The sequence below is a fragment of the Schistocerca americana genome, chromosome 11 (genome assembly GCF_021461395.2).
Source record: "Schistocerca americana isolate TAMUIC-IGC-003095 chromosome 11, iqSchAmer2.1, whole genome shotgun sequence".
Classification (NCBI taxonomy): domain Eukaryota; kingdom Metazoa; phylum Arthropoda; class Insecta; order Orthoptera; family Acrididae; genus Schistocerca; species Schistocerca americana.
Genome location: NC_060129.1, coordinates 47,512,488 through 47,539,969, shown reverse-complemented (window position 1 = coordinate 47,539,969; position 27,482 = coordinate 47,512,488). Strand labels below are relative to the sequence as shown.

General features: G+C 36.4%; 2 protein-coding genes across 5 annotated transcripts in view; both read right to left on the bottom strand.

Annotated features, from left to right (window-relative positions):
• Positions 1 to 14,593: 14,593 nt before the first annotated feature.
• Positions 14,594 to 16,521, bottom strand: LOC124553791 (zinc finger protein 708-like). Its single transcript, XM_047127770.1, has one exon. The coding sequence runs from the start codon at positions 16,486 to 16,488 to the stop codon at positions 15,430 to 15,432; it is 1,059 nt and encodes a 352-aa protein (XP_046983726.1). The 5' UTR covers positions 16,489 to 16,521; the 3' UTR covers positions 14,594 to 15,429.
• A 31-nt stretch (positions 16,522 to 16,552) lies between these two features.
• Positions 16,553 to 27,482, bottom strand: part of LOC124553792 — a 69,684-nt gene continuing 58,754 nt past the window's right edge. For 3 of the 4 annotated variants that reach the window (XM_047127771.1, XM_047127772.1, XM_047127773.1), the window contains 2 exons: positions 25,138 to 25,175; positions 16,553 to 17,266 (listed from right to left, as the gene is read on the bottom strand). In XM_047127771.1, the coding sequence (XP_046983727.1) occupies positions 17,017 to 17,266; positions 25,138 to 25,175 (288 nt within the window). In that variant the 3' untranslated portion in view covers positions 16,553 to 17,016. The remainder of the gene's footprint in view (positions 17,267 to 25,137; positions 25,176 to 27,482) is intronic. The other variant, XM_047127774.1, reaches the window with a different exon arrangement.

Genomic DNA, 27,482 nt, shown 5'->3' with positions numbered 1-27,482 from the left:
GGAATGGGATGTGCACTGAAAGTTTTATGTTGATAAATACTTTGACGACACTTTTAAGCTTTAATACAAATTTATATTGCCATAAGAGATTTATGACGATGATGACACTGATGACAATAATGAAAGTTTTTAAAATCTTAACGAATCATTTACTTTTGAACACATTATGGGAGAGGCAGTGATCAATGTCTTACAAATATTTACTATTAAAAACAGTCTTGATCACGATTTATTTATCAAGGTGACCAGTTTCGACCACTACTGTGGTCATCTTCAGACCTACAAGTTGTATACAAATCTTTAATTAGACGGCTACATACATTAAAAAAATACATTAAGTTATAAAACCATGAATTACCATTGAGTAGGAAACTCTTTCTGTTGGAGAATCACTACTGGAGAAACCAGTGCACGTTTTACTATATATAATGGAGGCTCCGCCCCCTTCTGAGAGCATGATGTCATTACTAAGCAATGAGTTATAAGTCGAAATGCAATTTAAAATTTCTTAATGAAAAGAATATTGTCAAGAATTAAAAATAAATACACACTAAACTTAGCTTATTAAACAGCAATTGTCAATTAAGAAGCGTTAAAAATATTTAAACATGTAGGATAAATGAACTTCGGTTTGGCAGTACATGGGTTGCCCTCTCAGGCCTGTTAGTGAACCATTTGGAACCACTGGTTGCCATGGTGAAGTTGGACGCCGTTCCAAAGATGAGGTAGCAGGCTTCTTTCCTCTGAAGTTGTTGTAAAGTCGATAGGCGAGCTAGTGGTTGCCATGGTGAGGACAAATGCCAGTGCAAAGATGTGGCAGCAGGCTTCTTTCCAACGAAGTTGTTGCGAAAGTGGAATGGCGAAGACTGTCACGTCAAACGATCTATTATTGAGCAGCAACATGTCTTTATTGAAACGATTTTCAATGAGTAGGCTGCAATAATTTTTAGCTGACATGTATACTACATGCTGCGCAAATATGATACGAAGTTGTTGTCCATGTATATGAAATATTGTCAATGAAGTTGGTATGTAAATTACATGTGACAGTTTTTAATAGACATTGTTATTCCTTAAGTTATATGCCAGTCTTATAAACAAATAAAAATAATGAAAATGGAAGGAATTTAAAATTATAATATTATGAGCCATAGTGTCAAAAATAGAAGGATGTGAATTAGCAATATACAGTCTAAAAGCATATAAGCAAAAATTCTAAAACTGATCGTCAGTCATAAAATAATGTTTGGTGAAATAAAATTACAAAGTAAAGATAAAATATTTCCTAAAAGTCTTAATAATCTTAAAAAACGAATGACAGAAGAGTAAACAGTCTAAAGCAGATTATCGAAAAGCTCAAAGAAATGTTTGTCTTTGAACCGAAGTTGTTCGTTTAAAACAGATAATGGATTACTTTTGTGAAGTGAAAAGATTTCAATTTCTTCTAAAGTATTTAGCAGTGGTCCTTTTGGCACAGTATGTAATATTTTCAAATTGTTAGAAATGCAACCCTCAGAGTGATTGTATCCATCAAGGTGTTGACCAAATATTGATTTGGTATGTGCAGTACCAGTAGTATGTTCTTTGAAACATGTTAGAAAGTTACGACCAGTTTGGACAATATACTGTTTGTCACAGCCATTACATATTATTTTGTAAACGCCTGACTTTTGGTATATATTTGAGTCCCCAATTGTGTGTTTCAGTTTCATCTGCAGGGAGTTATTAGTTTTAAATGCTATTGTCACGCTTGTGTTCTTAAATTATTCATTTATTTTATCTGAAATAGGTCCCATGTGTGTCATTTCTGTAAATCTCTTCTTGACATTTATAACAGCATCATTTGTTTCTTGTAATTTTTTATACAACCGATCAACATGATGTGAATTATAATTGTTAGCAACTGCTATCTGTTTTAATGCATCAATTTCCTCCTGGATTGCATCAGGTTGAAGAGGTAATTTCAGTATCCTATGTATCATAGTTTTAAAAAAATGCCATTTTGTATCATAATGGATGGCATGATGTGGCATTTATTATGTCGGTTGATGTGGGTTTTCTATAAATAGAAATATTATGTTTTCCATTCTTGTTTGTAATTGTGAGGTCCAGTAAATTAATACTATTGTTACTTTCGTGTTCTACTGTAAATACAAGTTTTGGGTGTAACGTACTTAAGTTGTTAGCGAAAGCATCAATTTCTTCCTTAGAACGGTTATATAATAGCAATGTATCATCAACGCATCTTTTGTAGTATATAATTTGTTATTTCTGGATTATTTTTGAAAAATTGAATTTCAACATAATTGACGAAGATATCTGCTATAGTGCTAGCAAGTGAATTCCCCATTGCAAGTCCATCTTCCTGTATGTATATTTTATTATTATATGAAAAATAATTAAAATCTAGAGTAATTCTTAACAGTTCAATGAATTCTACTATTTCTTTGGGGCTCACGATTTTGTGATACGTTAAGTTAATATAGTATCTTGAATAGGTATATTCGTGTAAAGATTTGTGATGTCCAACTATGCAAACCTTGCGTTTTTTGGAATATCCACATCATAAATTAATTTTGTTAATTCAAAACTGTTTTTAATACTATAATTTTCTTCATAAATGTAAAAGGATTTTAAGATTTGATTAAGCTTTTTGTTCAGGTTATAAGAGGGACTGTTGGTATTATTAACAGCTGGACGAATTGGTAAATTTGGTTTGTGTAATTTGATTTGTGATCTCAACTTAGGTAAGGTGGGGTTCATAACTTTAAGTGTTATTTTATCTTTAGGTGAAAGTAAAGAGTCACTATCATCAATCACCTTTTTAAGATTTATTTGAAATCTTGAAGTCGGGTCTTTATTAACCTCAGTTATTCAATTAGCATCAAAAAACTGTAAAGTCTTAAAAACATAATCATCTTCACTAACAATGACAAGAGTATTCCCTTTATCTGCCCTGATTGCAATAGCTTTATTACTTAATAACTTCTGGTTCATTTGTTTTACAAGTTTTAATTCATTATTATGTTTATTTTTATCTTTTTCATTAGTAATGACATTTTTAGTTTTATGTGCAATGTCACATATTTCAGACCTACTAAATTGTGCATGTTTTGCAGCAACCTTTACGTCAGCAATCACAAGTTTAATATTTGCATTGCTCAATTCTGGAGCTTAATTATATTTTAGGCCTTTGTTTAAAAGTGTTGTCTCTGCATGAGTAAAAGTAATTTTGGTTAGATTGCTTACTCTTGGATAAAAGTTATGTACATTTGGTGAAACATCTTATGAACTCACATTTTGGTGACTAACAAGGGCTGCAATTTTCTTATTATGCTTATTAAGAATAATTTCTCATACTGCATTAATTTTGTCATCTGTAAAGTTAAGTAAGTGTGAAAATATTAATGGTGACAACTGACTGCTAATTTTGAAATGTAAAATGTACATTTCAAGATTTAATGCATCTTTTTCTTTATATGCATCTTTAATTTCAGATCTAATCCATAGAACGCTACTCTTCTGTCATAAAAATTTTTCTGTGTTTGATCTGGTATTAAAACTAATTGTTACATAATTAGGAATCACATGATTCATTAGAGATTGTTCGTTAAAAGAAATTTTGGAATTAAGTTTCATTATTTTAGTGCATAACCCTCTAAACATCTTGCAATCTCCCAATAGCTGACTTGGAAATAAATTAATTACTTTTGAATACTTTATGGCACAGGCAGTGATCAATGTCTTACAAATATTTACTATTAAAAACAGTCCTGATCACGATTTATTTATCAAGGTGACTGGTTTCGACCACTATTGTGGTCATCTTCAGACCTACTAGTTGCATACAAAGCTTTAATTAGAGGGCTACATACAGTAAGGAAAATACATAAAGTTATAAAGCTATAAAATGATGCCACCATTATATATAGTAATACGTGCATTGGTTTCTGCAGTAGTGATTCTCCAACAGAAAGAGGTTCCTACTCAATGGTAATTCATCGTTTTATAGCTTTACAAGTTTCTGTATTTTCTTTAATGTATGTAGCCCTCTAATTAAAGCTTTGTATATAACTTGTAGGTCTGAAGATGACCACAGCAGTGGTCGAAACCAGTCACCTTGATAAATAAATCGTGATGAAGACTGTTTTTAATAGTAAAAAAAAATTAACGAATTGTGTTACAGATGTTAAGATGAGTATAATGAATTATATGATCATAAGATAAAAGTATATCTTACACTGGTATCTCACACAGGCCAGTGAAGTCAAACTTTCTCCTCTGTGCTCGTCTTGAAACTCCTAACTCATATTGCACTTCCAGATAGCTAGCTAGCTGGAATAAGCAGAAGATGTGCTTTGTTGGTGCTGCACATTTTTCTATATTTCGACTGATTAGCACATGCTGCAGTGTTCTTCTGTAGCACGCTAGGGTAGAAGTTGGCACAGAAACAGATAACTTAAAAACCTGTGCAGTTAGCATGTTTGTTTGTATGTAAAAGTAGACTTCGGAATTTTCCTTTGTGTGAGACTGAAGTGCCGAGTTGAAATTCTAGATTCACATATTTTACTGATCACGTCAGTTAAGCATAATCTATTATTGATTGTATTAATATCCGTTTGTATTTTGGTCTATTGTGAAATTCGAACATTCACGAGTGTCACAATGAACGCCTACTGTTACTGTTAATTCTAGGCTTAAACTCAATTTTGCTCTAATAAGAATGTTGAGAAGAGTAGGCCTATCCTTTTGAAAACAATCTTTCTCTAATTGCACTGTATAATTACTTGAGAAATACTTTACTTGTGAGAAATTTCCGTCGCTTACAAAACTATATTTTCGCAAGTTACCAGTAAGAGTGTTTTTGGATAACTTATTTCGTAGAAAATCAATGTTTGTTATTCACACATACTGCTAAAGAGTAGATCACCCCAAATTTCACCGTATATCGACGCAAATAAAAGCGCATTTTTGAGAATTTTCAGAAGCTGCTTCTCCTGTACATAATCTAACTTGTTGTAAATCAAAGTTTGTGATTTAGGTACTGTAGCAGACACAAAATTTTCCATTAAAGAACGTACATATTACCTACATTTTTCATAAATTAACTTCATTTTCAAATTTACAAGTAGCTATAACTAACCTTAAAAAGTTTACTCTCGTCTTAATAGAATTATCGCTTTCTATATTTGCTTCAGTTCTTACGGGAATTAGTACCTTTTTAGCTCAATGGACATAAAAGACAACCAGCAAGCTTAATTTGAAGTTATTTGTTCACTTTCCTGCAACACATTGCGCCAGCCAAAATTAAGCCCCGGATTGAATGCAATTCTCAAAAATGGGTTGAGCTGGTTGACTTTTGTAGGCAGCTGGAAATCGCCTTCACTACTGTCAAAGGACTGTCAGCTGCTGCAAATCAATATGGTGAAGAGTTCCCGAGAGTCATGTACCTGTGGTACCAGTATCAATGGTGACTCAAGTACTGTCCTCTCCTGTGGACCCTGTCTCCTCTGAAGAGAGTACGGAATCTCTCATTACTCGTGCACTAGACTGTAACTGGCGTTTCAGTGGTAGATCCAGGCGTCCTCCACAGTGTCAACAGGGACCATGGAGGCTTAGGGTGCTGTACTGATACCCTTAATATCAATTTCTAGGTGCTGTCATTCACTGAAATTGAAACTGAAACTAAGCCAGTGGGACTCACTTCACCTGTTTTTGGGAAACCTGTTTCGTCACGTGTCAGTAGGAGGTAAACGCAAAAAGGCAGACGTGTATTAACTGTTGGCGGTTCAGTTGTACAGGGAATGATTGTTCCCCTTACGGAAATGGCAGCAAGGGACAGGAAAGGGCATGAGATGCACCCTGTGTGTATATCTGGAGGCCTCATTCAACATCTTGAAGAGGTTATTCCAACAGCCATTGAGGTAATGAGGTGCAAGCAACTGCAGATAGTTGCACATGTTGGAATAAATGAAGCCTGTTATCTGGGCTCTGAGGTCATACTGTGATCATTCCAGCAACTGATAAGGCTGAGAAGACCAGCCTTATGTACAGTTTCAGCAGACCTCACAATTTGCAGCATTGTCTCCAGAACTGATTGTGGATCATTGGTTCTGCACTGAGTGGAAGCACTGAACCAGATACTTCGAAAGTTCTGTGACAAGCTAGACTGCTACTTTCTGGACTTGCGCCATTTTGTTGAGAACTGTGGGGTGCCTCTAGATTGGTCAGGTGTGCACTACACATCAGAGGCTGCTGTCCAGGTAGCTGATTGTATGTGGGAGCAAACAAAAGTTTTTTTAGACTAGGCGACGTACTATGCAATCCTGGGAACAAGAGTTGCAGTAAATCCAGAAGTAGTATCAGTGTAAGATCGAAACAAATGCCTCCCACAGGTGAGAGTATTAAAATCCTAGTTGTTAACTGCTGAAGCATTCGCAACAAAGTGCCAGAATTCAAAGCACTCGTGAAAAACAATTAAGCCTCCCTAATACTGAAAGCCATTTGAAACCTGAAATTGATAGCGATGAGGTTTTTGGGGAAAATTTAAGTGCACATCTGAAGGATAGGCTAATGGGAAATGTAAGTAATGTATTTGTCACAGTACACAAAAACTGAAATCCACTGAGATAGAAACTAAAGCTGGATGAGAGACTGATTGGGCAAGACTCTGTATCAGTGGTGGACATGAAATGGTAATTGGATTCTCTACTGCCTTCCAAACTCATCTCCTGATGTAACCAGAAACTTCAGAGACATTCTGTGGACTTGAAGTACTCAAAGTAGGTGTCTATGATGCAGTTTGATGTTACAGCAACGGAAATAATGGCAGAACTGAAGTGATGAATAGAGCTGGTATAGATCCTGGTGTGTTTAAAACAAAAGCTTTTTACACCATCGACGACAGCTTGGTCAAGAAAGCTAATGGATCAATGTCTGACCTGCAAATATGGGCCAGGGAAATGTAGAGAGAGAAAAGGAATCTGGAGGATGTATGAGTATGGACGATTTTAAAACTGAGGTAAGCTTATTACATGTAGAAGTACGAGCAGAAAATTTTTGAACCTCATTTTCTCTGTTTTAGGCTTCTCACGTTATTATAACTATTCAAATTTCTGGCAAAATAATATTTATGAATATTTTATATTATTTTTCCGTTAAAACACAGCTCCTTTTTTACACATGCAAGATTTTAGATTTGTACATTAATAAATATGGCTGTAATGATTTTTTAAATAAATGTTTACATTTTCCATTATATCTCCCCTTAAGGTACAGTAATTATTTTAGAGCCCATGTCTCCTATGCAGTTTTTCTTGTTATGAGATATATACTACCGCCTCTCAAAATATGGAATACTAGTTTCTAAAACACTGTACACATTTGTTTCTCAATTCGTCCCCTTTACTGTATTTTCTTCTTTCATTTCATTCTCTTGTGGACTAACAACTGGCTAATAAATTTTCTAATTTCTACCATTTTTAAACATATTGAATTTTTGCACAGTATCAGTATACTCATGGTAAATGTATTGGCACTTTGTACTTCTAATTAATTTTGATTTGCACAGTTAAAATAATTATTGCTTACCACATTTTTCCTCAGTATCAACACAGCCTTTTTATTTGTGTTATTATTACTACAGTATTTCTGAAGACTCCTTCCATTACGATTGTCCAAGTGTTTCCAGTATTTTCTTTTTCTGAGCATGTCACTTCAACAGTTCTGCCAGATATGGAATATGACAACAACTACCCTGGGTCACCTAATGGTCAGCAAACTTTTCTTATAGATAGGGTTATTTTTTTAATTTCGTTACTGTAATACAAAGCAACCTCAGATCTAAACAAATTCTGCTGCCCTGTAATTTTATGTCCCTAACAATATCCCTTCACCTACACTCTGGCCTATTCAAAAGGGTGAAATGTTAAGAATGTACAACTCGGTGTGCTAGTCCAAACAAGGATCCATAGATATTAATAATTTTTGTATTTTCTTTTTTAGTTACAGTTCTACCTTCTGTGCTCAATCATAGCTCGGTGCATATGCTAGTACAGTGGAGTTGATTTAGTCTGATATGCTTGTGATTCTTTTTTCATTTACTTGTGCTAAAGCAGACATGGTTTGTGCCATCTACAACAGCCTCACTTGTGTTTTATCTCTGTCACAGAGCAGGCAACCCATCCCTGTTGCTATCGAGACTGGCAACTTCATCTTTCCTGGAGGGCCCAATATAAACTAGCACTGCAATAACTGCCGACTTCTCTGACTATATTCATGACTCTTAATTGGCCCTCAAACAATCACGCAACTATCAACTCTATCTTGTCCACAATCCACCTGGTGTTCTGCACTGAAGCAGCTCCTATATTCCCAAAAATGATGCTGATACAGTTTCATGCTAGGATTTCATTCGTTTCTCTTTCTGTTTAAGCACAACTCTTAGCTGCTACTATCAATCATCCTTATAGTGTTAGCTAAATTTTCATACACTGAGAACTAATATTTTCCACCAAATCCTTACTTTCCTTGTTCTTGTCAGAAGGAATATCGGACTGTGTTTCTATTAAGTAGGTTGTGCATCTTCGTACCTGCAAAATGATGAGAGTTAATGCTATGATTGTGGCATTCCATCTAGTTAACCATAAAAAGGATGCAGCGCTGGGTTTATTTCGTTGCTAATATCACTGTACCAAAAGCCATCATGTCATGTTTCCTCCACTAACATATGAATAATCTCCTTTTCTCTGGACATTACATTACATTACTTATTTATTTATTTGTCATTTCAAAAGTACCGAAATGTCAAAAATATATATGAGTGTTGACATAATTTTACACAAAAGAGGGCAAAAACTTTGACACTTCAAGTGCATTTGGTGTATCTCTCATAAGGTCTTGTATGGTGCAGGTGGTTGGTGATGAGGAACACAGCAGATTGGTCTTGCATCTCATTGTGTTTGACCATAATCTATTGAGAGACCTCCATATTGACCACTTCTCCGAATATCCAGGAGGAAGTTCTTCCTTTGGAGCGATCCATTCTCCCAAATACCAACGTTTCTCCCGCCATCGCGAGATCGTTGCCACATATGGATTCTCGATGAGAGCCTCAGTAGTTGTCAAGAAGCTCTTCCTTGATATCTGCCTCATATAGTGGATGGGCGTTCTTCGTTGTGGCCTTACTTTTCTCATATCTCGCAGCTACCTAACGTCTCATTTCAGGAGGATCTTTGCCAGCGAGGCAATGGAGTTTGTCCACAGGAATAGGTCTTAAGCAACCCGTGATAATCTGGTAAGACTCATTTAGAGCCTCATCTACGTTCCTGGCATGAGTGGACTTGTACCACGCTGAACATGCATATTCAGCAGTGGAACAACGTAGAGCAGGCGCGCCTGAGCTCACAGTGCATGGATTAGCACACATGATGTATGTGTCAATTGTCGCACTGTTTTATTTCTGGCTGCCACTTTCTCTTTGGTGTTTAGGCAATGCTTTTTATATGTTAGCGCGCGATCCAGTGTTTCTACAAGATATTTGGGAGTAGGATTATGTTCGAGTGCGATCCCTCCCCTGGATATATTTAAGGATCTATTTGCCTGTTTATTCTTGAGGTGGAAAGCGCAGATATGAGTCTTGGCAGGATTAGGTATCAAGTAATTCCCATAATAGTAAACAGTGAATTCTTCCAAAGATTTTGATGGCGTATCTTCTACAGTCTCAAAACAGTCAGCCTGAGTAGTGATAGTGCAGTCATCAGCATAAATAAAGCTTCGAGCTCTTTCAGGGATAGGTTGATCGTTGGTATAGATGTTGAATAATAGCAGTGCAAGCACATCGCCTTGTGGCAGCCCATTTTCTCAGTTCTCCACCTACTTTTCTTACCCGAAAATTCCACAAAAAAATCTGGAATTCTGGGGAAGGTTTCTAATATCGTACATGCATGTGAAGTCTTTAGTTTTGTCATAAACTTTATTCAGAAGGAGCCGATGGATGCTCGCATCACAAGCTGTGGATAGATGGATAAATACAGCACCTGTAATGTGCCATTTCTCATATCCATCTTCGATATGTTGTGTTAAGTTTAATATCAGATGTGTAGCTCTCCCCTTGTCTGAAAGTTGCTTGCTGTGGTATTAGAAGAGGCTCCGCCTTTCTAATCATTCTCTGAAGACTGAGCCTCTCCAGTATTTTGTAGAGGTCACAGAGTAAAGAGACTGGTCTATAATTTTTGGGTTCTTTCCTATACTTTCCTTGTTTCAGTGTGGCAATTACTCTTGATTTTCGTCATAATTTAGGGCTCTTGCACTCTCGAATACAGTTGCCCATAAATTGCAGTACCCAAAGCATTTTAGCGGAACCAAAATTCTTGATTTGTTCAGCTCTAATGTCATCCAGTCCTGCTGCTTTTCCCTATTTACATTTATTCAGGGCTGAATTCAATTCTTCAACAGAGAAATAAGGAGATAAGATGCTATTCTCTTGGTCTGTTTGCCTAAATAATTGTTTCCTCTCTATATTTCTGGATTTAGTTGATCTGCCATTAATGGGGAGTTGTTGAGCAATTTGGTCTGGTTTAATATTAAAATATATGTTGACCTGAGTGTTATCATTGCTCAGGCGATATAATAGCCTCCAGGCCTTTTGACTACTTTTACTCATGTCACAGTCTGCCATTAATTGAATCCATTCTTCTCTGTTTGCCTCAGATATTGAAGAGAGGACATTCTGTACATGAATTGATGTGGCTTCACTAAAAGGATCTTCAAACTTTCTGTAGTACTCCTAAAGAAGAGTGGTCGTTTCAGGTGTTATACCCTCGATATAGTTCATTCTGCATCCCCTTAGAATTGATGCTCAGGAGGAGGCATTAACGATGTTAACAAAATTTTTATATTGATCTATCAGAGGAGCTATAGTTACATTTTTCTCATGTAATAACTTTGACAATTTCTGCCAATCAGCCGTTTTGAAGTTGTACCTTCAGGTTAAAGTGATTTCTTGAGGGCTTACTTGTGGGAGAACTTGACACATAATAGGTCGATGTGTATTCGGTATGGGCTTACAGACGGATTTAGTGCAGGTATGAAAAATACTTTCACTAACAAAAAGCTGATATGGATTACAGCCTGTGTGCACTGAAGAAAGAGGTAGTTTGCTGTCATGAAGGAGTGAGAGATGGAAAGTTTCATCCCACAGGAGGACAGCCTCACCATTTTGATCCTCTTGAGTGTACCCCCCAAACATGGCTGTGAATGTTGAAATCACATACCACAATAGAAGCTTTCCCTGTAATAACATGTTCAGGTGGGGTGAAGGAAAAATCTGTTGCTGGAGCTTTATACGCTGATGTGACTATACTGTTACTCAACAATAATAATTTCAATATTATTATCATCTGACTGATGAACACTACAGACAAAGGTCAGGTCTTATAAGGATAGCACTGCCATACTGTGCATGTTGTGTTTCAGCAACCAGTTTTATTCCAGGAACTGAAGGAAGTCTCTGCAGGGTGTATGTGTGTATTTCTTGAACACACAAAATATCACAGTGCTTAGTGTGGCACGTCTTGCAAGAGTTGTTGCTTGCAGGGAGGTATTCCGTCAATATTCATGGATATTATAGTCAACACTGGCCCAAAAACGACCACTGATTTAATGTCTCTAATACTTCTGATGTGAAAGGATCAGTCTACTCATAATTATTCATAGTCATGCAAATACTTAAGAAATGTCCCATAACATGCTTTATGGCAATATTTGTTGAAAATCAACTAACCTGAGTATAACTGAATAGAGTTAACTAATGCAACCACCACAGGTGGATACTGGTGTATCTCAATCTGTTCATTATGGGACAATGTATGAAATACATATATCTATCTCATGTGCCCTGCACTGTAACCTAAGATATGAAACTATGTCGATGTGCAACTGCATAGCTACAACTTGTACAAATTTATGGGTATAAATGTTTGAGAGAGTTACACCTGCAGTCGCATGTGGCACACTAGTTAACTTCCCCTTAGTAAACGTAGCCACATTAAACTTGAACAATAAAAAATTTTAATGGCACAAATAACTACACACACAAATCCAAATAAGTAGCATGAATCTGCAAACTATTTCCACAATTATATATTTTAGTGAAAAGTAGCTTTTTTTTTAAGGTTATATGAAAGCTGTGTCATCTTCCAACAACATCCATTCACTCACGTAATTTCAAACAAAAAGTACTCTAACTCTTCTTATAACAATATTTAGAATCATACTTTCTTGATTTATGATTCATTTTGGCCTCAAGTGAACACTAATGTTAGTCTTTTGACAGATGTCTAACGGTGTAGGTTTTGAAAAGAACCATTTTGGACAGGAGTGGAAGGTAACAATTATCGTATCAAATGATTTTCTGTAGAACTTTTTGGTTGGCCAATGCCACCCATATTAGCTTTAAGTGAATGGTAATACAATGGCGTGTGACTAGGGCCTCCCATTGGGTAGACCGCTCACCTGGTGCAAGTCTTTCGATTTGATGTCACTTCAGCGACTTGCGTGTCGATGGGGATGAAATGATGATGATTAGGACAACACAACACCCAGTCCCTGAGTGGAGAAAATCTCTGACCCAGCCAGGAATCGAACACGGGGCCTTAGGATTGACAGTCTGTTGCACTGACCACTCAGCTACCGGGGGCAGAGCAATGGTGATAATGTGAAGATAGTCCTTAGAGTCTCTATGGCATTTACCAGATATATTTCAGCACAAAACGTCTAAAAGTGGTCAGGAACATCATATGATGATGGCAGTAATAACCAGTTACTAATAATGACATTTGTTTTGGTGAGTCATATACCGCATTATAACAATTAATGGCACTTTGTCAAAATACAGTACTATTGTCAATATCTCTCATTCCCTTTGTCATTTGAAATCCGATTGTAACATATCACTGTGGCTTACTTTACTTAATTTCTGTACAGAATCTTCAGAATCAACACAAGCTTATTTTCAGAGATGAGACATTAAAATAGGGCAGTTTCGAGTCAGGATTTAAGCTTCATGAGAGTAGCAGTATTGTAAGTTTGTGAATTCAGAGCTCTGTTCTTACTTGAATAATAATAGTAACGATTTTTGTCTCAGCAAGCGTTACTGAGAGAACAAAATATTATCTGTTATGATTAAAGTAAACCATCCACAAAGAGCGCAGTACCAACAGGAACTGTAGTAGAAATATGTAACTAAGTAGCTGGACAGAATAGTGTAACAACATTACTATAAGGAGAATGACAATTTAAAATCCATGCAATTTCATTCCAAGTCACAACCAAAATATCTCATGAAGTGTGTGAAGACTGGGAGCCCTCAATATTTAAAATCCACTGCAATATTACAGCCCAGATAGCAGCACACTATTATGTTGCAGGAATGATCATGACAGATACATTCTCATTTCGGTAAAAAGCCACACAGCTTAAAGTGTTGCAAAACTCAAAAAAGCCTATCACTTAAAAACAACTGTCTCAAGTTATTAAAAGTATGACAAAACTTAATAAACGAACTACCTTACACCAATAAGAAATCGGTGAGAAATCGGAAACAATGACCAAAAATATACATTATGAAATATAAGACAAAGCATTAGTAAAGATTTCTGAAAACCTCACATTTACTCAGAGAAATTATGGAAAATATACACTATGAAATCATGTTTAAAGCAGATAAAAAGACAACTAAAAATCAAATTGAAACAAAGCAATTAGAAAGAAAGTACATGTGATAAATTAACTTATTACAATAAAAATCATGCATTTGGATTAAATTCATAACCTAGAAATCACACTGAGCTCTTTCAACTGTCCTTGTGTTTCTACAAACAATCAGAATTATAATCTGACACTACATGATGACAGTTTTGCCACTGATGTTTGTACAGTAGTTACATGGTATTTAAAAACAGACAAATAATTAAAAGATTTGATGCATAAAATTAATGTACAGAGCTTTGTAATACAAAAATTTTTCACAATAAATACGGCACTTGAACTGACAATAGTGTATTGACATAAAATTTAACAAAGCAGAAAAATTGAATTACTACACAATTTACCAAAAGGCCTTTTTTGTGAAGATACACTGTTAATCCAAATCACTGAATCCACTTCCGTAGGAGGAGTGTTTGCTACCCAGCATCATTGTGGCTATGTCACGTAGTAATGAAACTATACAACCAGAAATGAGTGGTTATCATTCTAGTGACAGTTTGTTAAAAAAATGGCATAAATAACTTTGCCAAAGAGCAGATGGTTTTGCCTGGTGCCTGGGTAAGTGCATCTCAGAAGCAGCGAATGTGGTTGGCTGTGCAGATGCTTCCACCATCAGCCTCTATGGAACATTGTTGAAAGATGGTGAAACCACAAGTTGACAAAGGTTGTCGGATGCCCATCCATTATCTAGAACAAGCAAATCAGAACCTAGCTGCTCTGTAAAATGGGATAGATGCTCCTTTGGTACTGATGATATTTATTGTTACAGAATTACACAAGCGGCTGATTTGGTATTTCCTATGGTGATGGCTCAGAGGAAATGTTTGCTTCTATATTTTTCACATGGCGGAATAGGTGTTTCATAGTCACGTGACGATTTTGCGCAGCTATCTTCCGATGGAAGGAAGCAAGAAGGGTCGCGCTAGTGTGTTTTTCGTGGGTGTTCGATGTAGCATGGCATTGAAGTAAGTTATGTTTTTCTTGTGCAAGATCTCTAAAGATTAATCCTGTAGGCATATCAACGAGTAGGTGATTTTTGATGTTGGCTCAAATGGCTCTGAGCACTATGGGACTTAACTGCTGTGGTTATCAGTCCCCAAGAACTACTTAAACCTAACTAACCTAAGGACATCACACACATCCATGCCAGAGGCAAATTCGAACTTGCGACCGTAGCGGTCCCGCAGTTCCAGACTGTAGCGCCTAGAACCAGACTGTAGCGCCTGATGTTGGTGCACCGGTAATGGTGGAAGACAGATTTTGGGTAGCCTGAACAATTAAAGCATGGAGTATTTGCAACAAAAAATCAGAATTGTGTGCTTCATATGTTGTATTTTGTATGTAACTTCTTTGAATGTGAAGCTGCAGAAATGGATTTGTCATATTTTTTTGTGACCTCTCTGTAGCACATGCGAACAATTTTCATAAAACACGTGTGGTCTTCTATCAACATGTGTAGGTCTACAGACCTCAACAATACTTTGAGTGACCTCTATGTAGTGTGTATTAATTTGTGTTTCCTGTGACTGCCCCAATGAGTGAAAGATTTTCCACAAATACTACATTTGTAGGGTCTCTTTCCACTGTGTATTAACTTGTGGGTCTTGAGATTACTCAATACATTAAATAATTTACCACAAGTATCACATTTGTGGGGTCATCTCATGTGTGTATTAAAACGTCGCTGTTGAGATAGCCCGACCGCGTAGACGATTTTCCACACACATCGCATTTGTGTGGTCTCTTTGCTGTGTGTATTAACAGATGAGTCTTGAGACTGACCAACTGAGTAAATGATTTTCCACAGGCATTGCAACTGTGTGGTCTCCGTCCAGTGTGAATTAATACATGGGTCTTGAGATTTCCCGACTGAGCAAATGATTTTCCACAGACATTGCATTTGTGTGGTCTCTGTCCAGTGTGTATTAATTCATGTGTCTTGAGACTACCCCAATGAATAAAAGATTTTCCACAAATACTACATTTGTAGGGTCTCTTTCCACTGTGTATTATCTTCTGGGCCTTGCGATTACTCAATGCATTAAATAATTTACCACAAGTATCACATTTGTGGTGTCTGTGTCCAGTGTGTATTAATTCGTGTGTCTTTAGACTGCTCGACTGAGTAAATGATTTCCCACAGACATTGCAACTATGTGGTCTCCGTCCAGTGTGAATTAATTCATGGGTCTTGAGATGTCCCGACTGAGTAAATGATTTTCCACAGACATCGCATTTGTGTGGTCTCTGTCCAGTGTGTATTAATTCATGTTTCTTGAGATTGCACCTTTCAGTAAACGATTTTGCACACACATCGCATTTGTGTTGTCTCTTGTGTTGTCTCTTTCCTGTGTGTATTACATTGTGGTTCTTGAGCCGGCCCGACTGAGTAAATGATTTTCCACAGACATCGCATTTGTATGGTCTCTGTCCAGTGTGTATTAATTCGTGTTGCTTGAGATTGCACCTTTCAGTAAACGATTTTGCACACACATCGCATTTGTGTGGTCTCTTTCCTGTGTGTCTTAAAATATGGGACTTGAGACTGCTCGAGTGAGTAAATGATTTTCCACAGACACCGCATTTGTGTGGTCTCTGTCCAGTGTGTATTATTTCATGTTTCTTGAGATAGCTCATTACAGCAAACGATTTTCCACAAACATTGCATTTGTGTGGTCTCTGTCCAGTGTGTATTATTTCATGTTTCTTGAGATAGCTCATTACAGCAAACGATTTTCCACAAACATTGCATTCGTGGGGTCTCTCTTCAGTGTGTATTAGGCGATGTTTCTTAAGATTGCCTAACACAGTAAACATTTTACCACAAACATCACATTTGTGATGTCCCTTTGCGCTTAGCACAGTGTGGACATGAGCATGGTCGCTTGTACATGAAATTCCACAGTCATTACATCTTTCGAGTTTCTCTTCAGCTTGTTTCACAGTATGTGTGTTACATATGTCATTAAAGGATTTTTTGAAGGTTTTCCTGGGTACCTTGTATGAAGGGGGCCCTGCAGTCTGTTCCACAATTCCTTCTTGTACACAGTCGAAGGAGATATTGTTTTCATGATCATCACTGCATTCAAGTTTCTCACTGTTGGTAGCAGATAATGCTTGGTCACCCTCCATCATTCTCAAATGTTCTTTCAAGCAGTCATCAGAGGGCAATACCTCACCACATGACTTACACACAAATGCAGGTGCCTGCACACCGTCAATGTGGATGAAGATATGCATTATGAGTCTCTATTTTGAAGGGAAGCTCTGTAGGCAGAAACTACAGTTAAACTTATGGAATTCCTTTCCCCTGGTGCTACAACTTAATCTTGTGCCACATAAGCCGTCTTCTTGTGAAGTCTGTATTTTGGTATAGTTGTGAGACACACTGAAATCTGTTGACTTCTCTGCATATATCTCCAGCTTGTCATTGACTACTCCTTGATGTAATGTTTCTTGATATGAAATGTCACAGCTGTCACCAGCACTTTGAATGAACCTGAGGAAGGAGGAAAGAGGTGTGAAATGTTGATTTACACAATACAAAACAATATTTCACCATCCACAAAATCGGGGCCTATAAACCAAAAGATAAAAATGTATGGCCACCACAGATAACTTATTCAGTAAATGTAAGTGATTTAAAATTGTCATGACATTCTACCAGAATGATAGAATTTTCCTAATATGAAACAGTTTTATACAGCAAATGATCACAGGAAATTCAATAACAACCAGTCTCATTCAGTGCTGACTAAATTCCCTTATTTTCTAATAGATTCTATTATTAAAAGTCTTGCAGTATTTTTAAAATACTGTTTTACAATCTTTTACACCAAATTATTACATTTATTAGAAATAATATCCTCTAGCTTTTGACATAAAAATATCCACAAAAAGATAAAGGGAAACAAAAAATAAGAGTAATCTATGATTTTAAAATAAAAACCAATCACTCTTTCCATGTGGATTTTTCTTTGATTTGGAGGACTCTTTAGGCTTTCGGTAGAAATTCTTAAAACCACCAATGATCAATTTATTTCTGAAACCAATAAAGCATGGCATTTTATTTTACTCCAAATTGATCACCAACTACCACCAACATCACATTTCTTATTGGCTAGGTGCTATGGCCATCAACCTTGTGACCAACACCTGTACATGTACTGTATAAGAAATAATGTCAGGTCAATAAATGAAGGAACACATACATAGATTTCCAGACTGATGAACAAATGTGAATGACACACACAAATTATTCCAACATTACATGTGTATTGTTAGCAGCACAGATTACGTGTAGCCCTTTCTAATTGACATACTGTCTGGCAGGGAGGATGCCAATGCAGTTACAGCCTCCAATTAGAAATTATCTTTACAACAACTCAATATCTGGTCCCCTGGAGTTCCAAAACATCCTTGACTGAATCAAACGAATGTATCAATGGTGACATCAGCACGAATCATGTACAACAAATCCTACCACAATCTTCTGAGAGCAAGTAATTGCAGTAGGTGCATGGCCCATCCGTGTGATATCTGGGTCCAATCATTCCACCTGCAGCTACCCCATTCCATCACAATGAAAATGGACATCTTTGAGCTTCCCAATGAGGTCATTTGAGTGTGGATATGGCTGTGGGTGGGTAGGAGCATGCACATACTTCTGTGCTATTATTCTATCCTGATTGCTGCTTTTGAATGTTTTGCTTTTTGATGGATATATGGTTTCAAGTAACCAATGACAGTGAGAAATTGCTGTTTGCTTTCATCAAAAACTGAAACTTTGCTGCAGAAGATGGCTGTGCAAAGAAACATACTAAGAAATTTTTCTGTCTTGAGTTTGCTCATAGAGGTTAGCCTTAAAAGCTCTGAACAAAATGATCATGATCTCAATTGTGCTGCAGATTGTTGATCGCTGTGTTCTCAGATATACTGCAGATCACATAGTTTGTGATAAGGTTAGGACAAGAGTTTTTTCAATGCTACAAAACCTGTCATCTGCCACATTTTAGTCATAGGTCACTTAAAATCAGCTGTGTTTGTGTGTGGCCTATAATCAAGCAATGTACCTGGTAGTGGATCTAGTAATATTGTAGTGGCAAGTGGCACACATCAGCTATCAAGTAGTTTTAATCAGACTACAGTAAAAGTTATTTTCTATGTGATTAATAAAAACCTTTGCAGTTAATCACTACATTGCGTAGAACAGTTATACACTGTGCCAAAAATGCCATACACCAGAAAACTTTCTTTAAGAGAAACTCTCAGTAAAATGGGCTTCTGTCTAAAATCTCCAGGCACTAAGTTAATGTAGAATATTATATCCCACTGACCACAGTACTGTATGCTGAATTTTTTTTAAAAAAAACACCTTTTCAGTATGCCCTATGTAGGTATATTACTTACACAGTTGCTTCCACATAGGCCATATTATAAGAGTAGATGCCTGGTGTGCCCATTATCAAAGTGGCTGGAAACACCTCATACTTTCAAAGCTTACAGATGACATAGATGGCAGGCACTGCCTTTCCCCAAACACTCCTATCAACACATATACAAGGAGGACACAGCCACAATTACACACTCTTCCAACATATTATCTGATTAGGGAAAGGCAGCGTATTCCAGCCATTCACATTCTCAGGATGGAGCAATATCCTTCAAATGTACACTGGATGTGAGTGCTCAGTTTCTTGGATTCTACAGACCAGGTATGGCACATGCTGATAGTATTTTTCTTGTCATTTGGCTTACTGTTGGTGAGGGCCACCTTACAGTAATTATTATGCAATGTATCATTTTCCCCTGGGTTCAGTAGAAGAGGCACAATTGCTTTCTCACATAAAGCTGAAATTTTCCTACTAGTTCAGCTGTTATGTAGCACTACTTGAAAATAATAAGTCATATCTAGGTTTCTTGTGGCATTACAGCAACACTGTCTGAGCTACCTCCTTTTCTCCCCTCTGGTGTTTAGGTTTGTTCCTGCCTGATACAGGAGTTTCATGGGCTACCACAACAATAATAAATCCTCCTCATTGCTACTCATATTTTTGTTGACCCAGATCACAAAAGAAACGATGTAGACAGCTGTTTTGTACTAAATATTCACTGTAGACGAACAACATTGGAACTATCACCAAGCTTTGCAGATGGTAAATACTGTGGGTTGACACTTACTTCCACAACAGGGCAAGTGCACCAACAGTGTGGTGAATCTACCTCGCAATAATCATAGCCTGGCAAGATGTAAGCATTTTTTAATATCAGCACATGGTAAAACAATCCTGTTTGCTCTATGTGGTACCCACCTCAGTGACCTCCTTTTGACATGTGTATGTGTGTAGGTTACAATTATAATTAAGCAGGATTAGAGATTAGTTGTGAGAAAACAAATAACTGTGCTGAAGTAAATTCTAGCACTTGTATTTAGAAGACATAGCTCATCTCACAACCCACCAGGAGATGCCAGCATTACACCTGCATATTGCTTACATTAATATCTCCTACAAATGAAATGGCTGGCAAAATTTTAGGATAATATTAGCAATGCTTCTTGCAAAGAGGATCATGGCAAATCAAAATCTATTGTTATCATTGATTAACTCCCCTAAGAATTCATACAGCTAGTGTCTGATCTCAGTCCTCACTTAGCCTCACACACACCAAAAACAAAGGTTGTCCATTCAGCAATCCATACCCACAGTGGCAACCAGTCAGATACTGTGCCCTGACAGCATGGGAGTATTGAAACATTTACAGAGTGATTCACGTGAAATACTTTGACTGTCTACAAATAAAATGTTTCATTTACTTCAGATGTGCTATCTAACTATGAATGTTCCATTGCAATATAGTAGTAATTAAACCAATGATAAGCTTCTGTGTCATTACTACAATTGATTAGGGAGATGACAATTTTAGGGTTTCCACTGTGGAACTTGGTGGTTCCAACGCAAAACCATCAATGTTTGCATCTAGGGACTGAGTCCACTTGTGATTCATGGGATACTTTGACAGTTGTTATTTCATTTATGTTTTTTTTTTTTTCCAATGAGAATGGTGGTGGCTTTAGGTTCGAAGTATTTTCTATCTTGTTCTGTTGGGATAGAGTAGAACATCAAATAACACCCCCGTCAGCTGCCACAACCCCCAAGTCACCATCAAATGTGTTCTTGAAGACTTTGCTAGTGAAAGTTCCAACACTGAATATACCAAGATGTCTCATTGGAACAACCTTCCCATAACAAAAGTGAGTGACACGCAGATATCCTAGTCTATTGCTGTACAGTCATGGTTCAAGTTGGTACAACTGTTGCAGCACTTATGTTCCTGATTCATATGCAGCTTTCTGGTATTTCTCATGGAGTTCTTGTCCCTTAAATGACACAGTACAACAAAGCTTGTGATATTTGGGACTTACGGCATCATCTCAAAGCTGATTACATGAGCAGTTGCACATACTGTTAACCCTTATGAACTTGGGTTTAATATTATATCTCTTAACTGCAGCTTACCATTTTAGTTATTCATGATTATCCTCAAGTATGTGTTCCCTCATTTCTACCAGCCAATCCTAATTCCTGTGTAACTTCCAAAAAATTACTTATGATAACCAATAATTTACTGAAGTATGTAGTGAGAATATATGATATTAAGTGTACAATTAAAAATTCTATCAGCATCTCCACGGCACAGTGTCATGATTTCCTAATTTTGTGACTTTTTGGTAATAGCTAAATTATTTCACATGTTTCAGTTGTGTGGCACCCACTTACAATATGAAACATTTATCTTGGCAAAGTGAAGTGACATGCATGCCTTAACAAAACAAACAGACACATAAAGTACATAAAACTGCAATGGAAGGATATCTAGGGAGGGTCCACACACTAACATGTGGTTAATGAAGATGGATGGCAGGTCTTTCTAGTAGTAAAGGTACCAACCACCACCATACCTACCATATGTTAGCTTGCAGAGTATCTATGTAGATGTAAATGCAGAATGGTTTGGATGATTATACAATTTGGTCTTGTACCATTAGCCAACAAGACCTTGCTATGTTAGTACTGTGAACAGCTAAAACAAGGGGAACTACAACTGTTATAACCACATGCTACTCTGCTGTATAGTTTAATGATCATGACATCCAATTGGGTAAAATATTCCAGTAGCAATATAGCCTCCCAACAAGATCTCTGGGAGGGGGCTACACTCGTCGATATCATCAGGTGAAAGAAACAATATCGCTACAAGTGAGAATGTGGAATGTGAAGTCCCTTGATTGATTAGGTGAGTCAGAGAACATGAAATGAGAAATGGATAAGTTGAAGTTTGATATGGTGGGAATTAGTGTGGTGCATGGGAGGAAGAAGAACATTTCTGGTCAGGTGAATACGGAGAAAAGAAGAGTAATGCACCAGTAGAAGTTATTATAAATAAGAATATAGAAATGTAGGTAAACTATAATGAACAGTATTGGTTGACTCAGTTTCATAGCCAAGACAGATAAAAGGCAAAACTATTCACAACTGTACAGGCACATGTAATTACTAGCTCTGTCAATTATAAAGAACTTAAAAGAATGTATCAGCTTGTACCTAGATAAAATTTTGAAGTCCTGCAAGGATTGCCAGCTAGCTTCAAACATTATGACTAAAAATAGTGTATTTCACAAAAAGGAGAATCATAGTATCCTATCACTACTCTCATGTATTCTTGAGTGTAGCAATATGTGGAGATGCCAAATGGAATCATCACATTGGTTCAATTGTAGGTACAGCAGTCAGTCCAGAATTGATTATTTTCCTAAAAATGATTTTGCAACCTCATCAGTCCAGCCTTACTACACAACAGGTCCAGTGGCTACTACAGTTCAAACACCAAAAAGGCATAGCTACAATTTGGGATGAGAACATCTTGTGACAGGAAAAAAGAGCTTTACTGAACACAAAGGAAGATCTGATTGTGCACTACAGACAGTATAGCAGAATATTTCACTATCACAGTTTGTTGTCTTCTGAAGTAGGTAGAGATCTCTCTACCTTGCACAAGATAATTAAGTCCAAGGAGTTATTCATCCCTTGCTCTTACTTCCAGTCAGTATTGTGGTGGTTTACAGAATAAGAATACTAGGAAAAATTATTAACACAAAGTTTAACTGTCCATCCACAGTGTGCCTCTTATGTACCTACTGATATTTGTCCTGTAATTTCCCTCTAATTCTGTGATGGCAATAGTTTCCTCAAATGATCTGAGCACAACTGATCAATATTCATTTTACTGTCATGGCCACATAAATCACTATCAGTTTTGCTCCCAAATCAGCCAAATTTGCAATGTGTGCACTTTTGGGGAATTGTACTGTATTAGATTTCCCATATTCAGACATAGGGGATTCTAGGTGCCCTTGGTAAGTGGCTTCTCACAAATCACAAAAGATGACTCACCAGTTAAGTCTTCATGGCCTTACTAAAGCTGACTACAACTGCTTTATGAAATTTAAGAACATGATGTTGGCCTGTAAACTGTGAATACAACAAGCTTGTTTCCGAATCCACATTGCTGACACAGTAGTCAAAGAGTTGTTCACCCCCAACATTCATTAATCTGAAGGGGCTGAAACTTGACTCCAGGTTTTGGATATATAACCACTCACCCTTTCCTCTTACTTATTCTACATGGTAGGACATTAGCCTGTACCCAGCACATTGAATTTGTATGACTTCCATGTCATATTCAATTAGAATAGTTAGCACTATACAGCTGCTGACACCTCACCTGCACTTTTGTATAAAAGTACACTCTTTTATTAAAGAACAGACACACAAACCAGCTGTTTTATAGAATGTGTTACTAACATAACTGCTTTGTAATATTTTTACTTATGAATAATAATGAACCATCATGTATATTTCAAACATCATGCTTAACATGAATTCACTTAAGATGATCACTTCGTTAACACCAGCAGAATATCAGTACTGGCAGTGATGTGCATGATATTATACAATGTTTTACTGGTTAACAAATTTCATTCAGCATGAATTACAAACTGTGTTTTAGTCTGTAGCATCATTACATTTTTCATTAAACCTGAACTGTCAATGTTTTTCTTTTTTCCTAATGTTTCTCTAGCTGACCTTTGTGCATAATATTGTTGAGCAATCATCATCAACAAGGAAAACAAATGTGACACAAACAGCGTGAAAAACTAGATTCTATCAACAAGTGCAATTCCATGTTGAGATGTGCTTTTATATTCTTTAAATAGAGCCAGTAGTAGTAACACTGAGTTCCAAGAAGTGAAAGGGTTGTCATGCAGTAGGAAGCACAAAGCACAGATAAGCAAGTGAAACTAAAAATTCTGCAGGAAGCAGAATATCGTGTATTGAAAAACAGCACAATTGGAAGAAGGTTTAGACTCAGCAAATCTACATTATCCACACTACTTAAATGAAATGTTCTTAATTCTGCTGCTCTGTGTTCCAGGTGCATACTGAAGTGACTTCACAGTGTTATATATGAAGATGCTGAACTTTTACTTTTACAGTGCTTCAGCTATATGTGCACCTCCAATGTGCCTATAAGTGGAAATATAATTGAGTGAACAACAAATGAGACTGCAGAAAATTTAGACATTCAAAACAGACTTCAATTGTTTTGTTTGTTGGCTGTATAAGTTCCAAAATAGAGGCCTAATTTCATGCTCAGTGCTAGGCAATGAAATGAATGAAGTTTATGAAGAAGGGCAAGCATGAATTTGACCAAGTGAGAGAAAACTTTGCTGTATCTTACACCAGCAATGTGGACAAAACTAGTATTTCTTTACAACTTCTGCCAAGTCAAACCCATAAAACAAAAGGTGACATGTGGCATTGTGGGGCCAGCAGTAAACAACATTCTTGGGTGATGAGTGAATCTGAGAAACTGATATGTTTTAAGAACATAAAATGAATGCTTCACCTTGCATCTACTCTCATTATTGGAAAGCTTGGATTGACAGTTAATCATAAATGGCTTTTTTGTTCTGTTTGTGCAGTTATTGCAAACCACTGTTATAAATGGGACTGATGTACCTTGTAATATTTTAGAGCATCTTTTTAATCTTCTGCAATAACAGAATAGTATATATATAGTAGTGTTTTCTCTGATAACATGCATAATGTTGCTGTAGTCAGTATATACTGTATGTATATACTGCAAATGGTTAATATATAGAAAAAAATAGAACTCCAAAAACCAAACTTTTTGAAAATAACTTATGGTATTTTGGTCCCTAGGGATTATTGTTTGTTTTCCTTTCACATGGAGTAACTAAAAATTTATACTGCTCAAAAAATTCTGCAGTGAAGAATAAAAACGTACCTTAAACTATCAGATGCATTTCTTATTGAGGCTGCCACCTGAAATAGTACAAAGAATTACTGGTTATTTAAAACTGATGAAACAGTAAATAAATAAAATTGTATTAACACCCACTAACATCTGAATGTTCCAAACAATACTTGGAAATAGTATTACCAAAGAGACACGACATAAATGTAGCAGTTATTGAAGAAAATTATAGGTAAAAATTAACGCTTCATTTCAGCACTTTGTTTTTAGCTGTGTAAGTAACTATAGAAACATTGATTTATTGGAAAACAAATTTCCTACTTGATACTTCAAACTTAAATGCCTGAAATACCTTTCACCTCTCAGGCTCATACAGCTAGGCAAAGTACCGGAGAAAAATGTAAAAACTCGTCCGATTTTTATTGATGAAACTGGCAAAGGAAAGAACTGAAAAAATATCTATCTGAACTGCTTTTAAATGTATTTTTTTCACAACTGCAGCATTCAATACTATGCCATTCTCTTGAGATAGCTCACTGCATGGAACATCAAAGTCGTTAAATGTCACATCAGTTTCATCCACGGAAGAAATTCGGGAGTATAGCTTGACATGAAAGCGATAGGAATTATTACATGAAGTGGTTTTATTTTATACTCATATAAATGACAAAGATTTGTGTAGTATCATAAATATGAAATAAACAACATGGTCAACATGAGGACAGTGTTCTCTCCAAATGAATGAATGTGCTTTCATACATTTCACAGCAGGGGAGGGATTAATACAACTGCAGATAAATTCAGATGGCCAATTATAAAGAGCCAGTATACAATGAATAAATATGAAGAAGCCATCAGAATGTAGACAGCAAGCACTAAAACAAGTTTGTTACTGGAGCCTAGCAGAAAACCTTTAACACCAAGGATAATCCAGAAATTCAGTCAGCAAACCCGAAGATGATAGCCTAATGAGAAACGTGTCAGATTAAACAAACTATTTCACAGTAACATGAAAGACTGAGTCATCTCAGACAGTAAGTTGAATTAAGGTAATTATATGAAATAATTGATTTTTAAAAAATAACTGCATTGAAAATGAGTAATAACAAAGACAAGGATAAAGTATTGTGAATTGGAAAAAGAAACCATTTCTTGGTGGTGGTCATGATTTGTTATTCAAATTATGTAATTTAATGAAGCAACACTTTCATGTTATTAATGAGGAATATAATCAGTACAGCAAGGAACTTCACAACACATGAAATTTTGACATAAATAGAAATAACAAAAGGTTTCAAGATAGATGCAAAGGAAACTATCCAGAGAAAAAAAAATCATTTTTCACCAGGATGGAGCATCACCACACTGGCACCTGAATGAAAGAGCACTTCTAAAAAATAAGCTGCCTTATTTATGTATCAACCATAAGGGCATACACATCTCACATTCACCTGCCCACCTTGAATTTTGTCTGATCTCACAGTATGTCATTTTTTGTCGGGGTTTGTGGAAGGCTCCATCTATTTGCCTTGCCATGCAGTAACTTAAGGTTCACTAAATAAAAAAAAACAACTTTGAGCACAAGAACTCCAAATGTGTTTCAATAAGTATGGAACTAGTCTATTGCCTCAGTGATTGTTGTGTGTCCAGTTGAAGGAATAGTGAACTTTTGTCAAAAGTGAATGAAAACACTGAACTTAAACCAAATTGTAAAAAGTACCCTATTACACATGCATGCATATTGAAGATGTGCTCCTGATAAATTGAATGGTTCCCTGCAAATAAAAGCTTTATAGCTATACATCTGAACATTAAGTTATCCTACATTTGTATCTTTATTCGTGTCCAGGATATAACCTTTTTGGAACCTACACACGATATGGTTCCACAGCTATCACTTCCCTTTCAGTAAAATAGGGTAATCTTACTCTGTTTTCTTGTGCTGAATTTATTTCTTAATTTTTTTATTTCATTTATAAATTTAATTTCTCTTTCAGTGTGAAATCACACTGTAGCCTATATCCTGGTCAGAGAGAGGGTGGGAAGGTTAGTTAGTTAGTTAGTTAGTTATTCATTCATTCACTCATTCTTGGATCTACACATTGTATTTCACAAATCATATTGTCTAGAGGGTTGCAGACTGTAACACATAGCATATTAAAAAGCAGAAGCTGCTACTGCAGATTACTTCTGTGAAGTCTACTGACAATCAGATACCTATGACTATTGCTAATCTCCTCACACTGATAATTATGGGAGATGTTTCCACATGACATTATTACTATTTCATACATTAACTTTTAGGAGATAGTGTCTAAATTTAAAATTTTCTTCCTATTCCTACATCCTTCCCAATTTCTTTACATACACAATGT

What these genes read in the sequence shown, in the direction of transcription:
- LOC124553791 (XM_047127770.1), bottom strand. Translation starts at nt 16,488, where the DNA reads ATGAGCTATCTCAAGAAACATGAAATAATACACACTGGACAGAGACCA.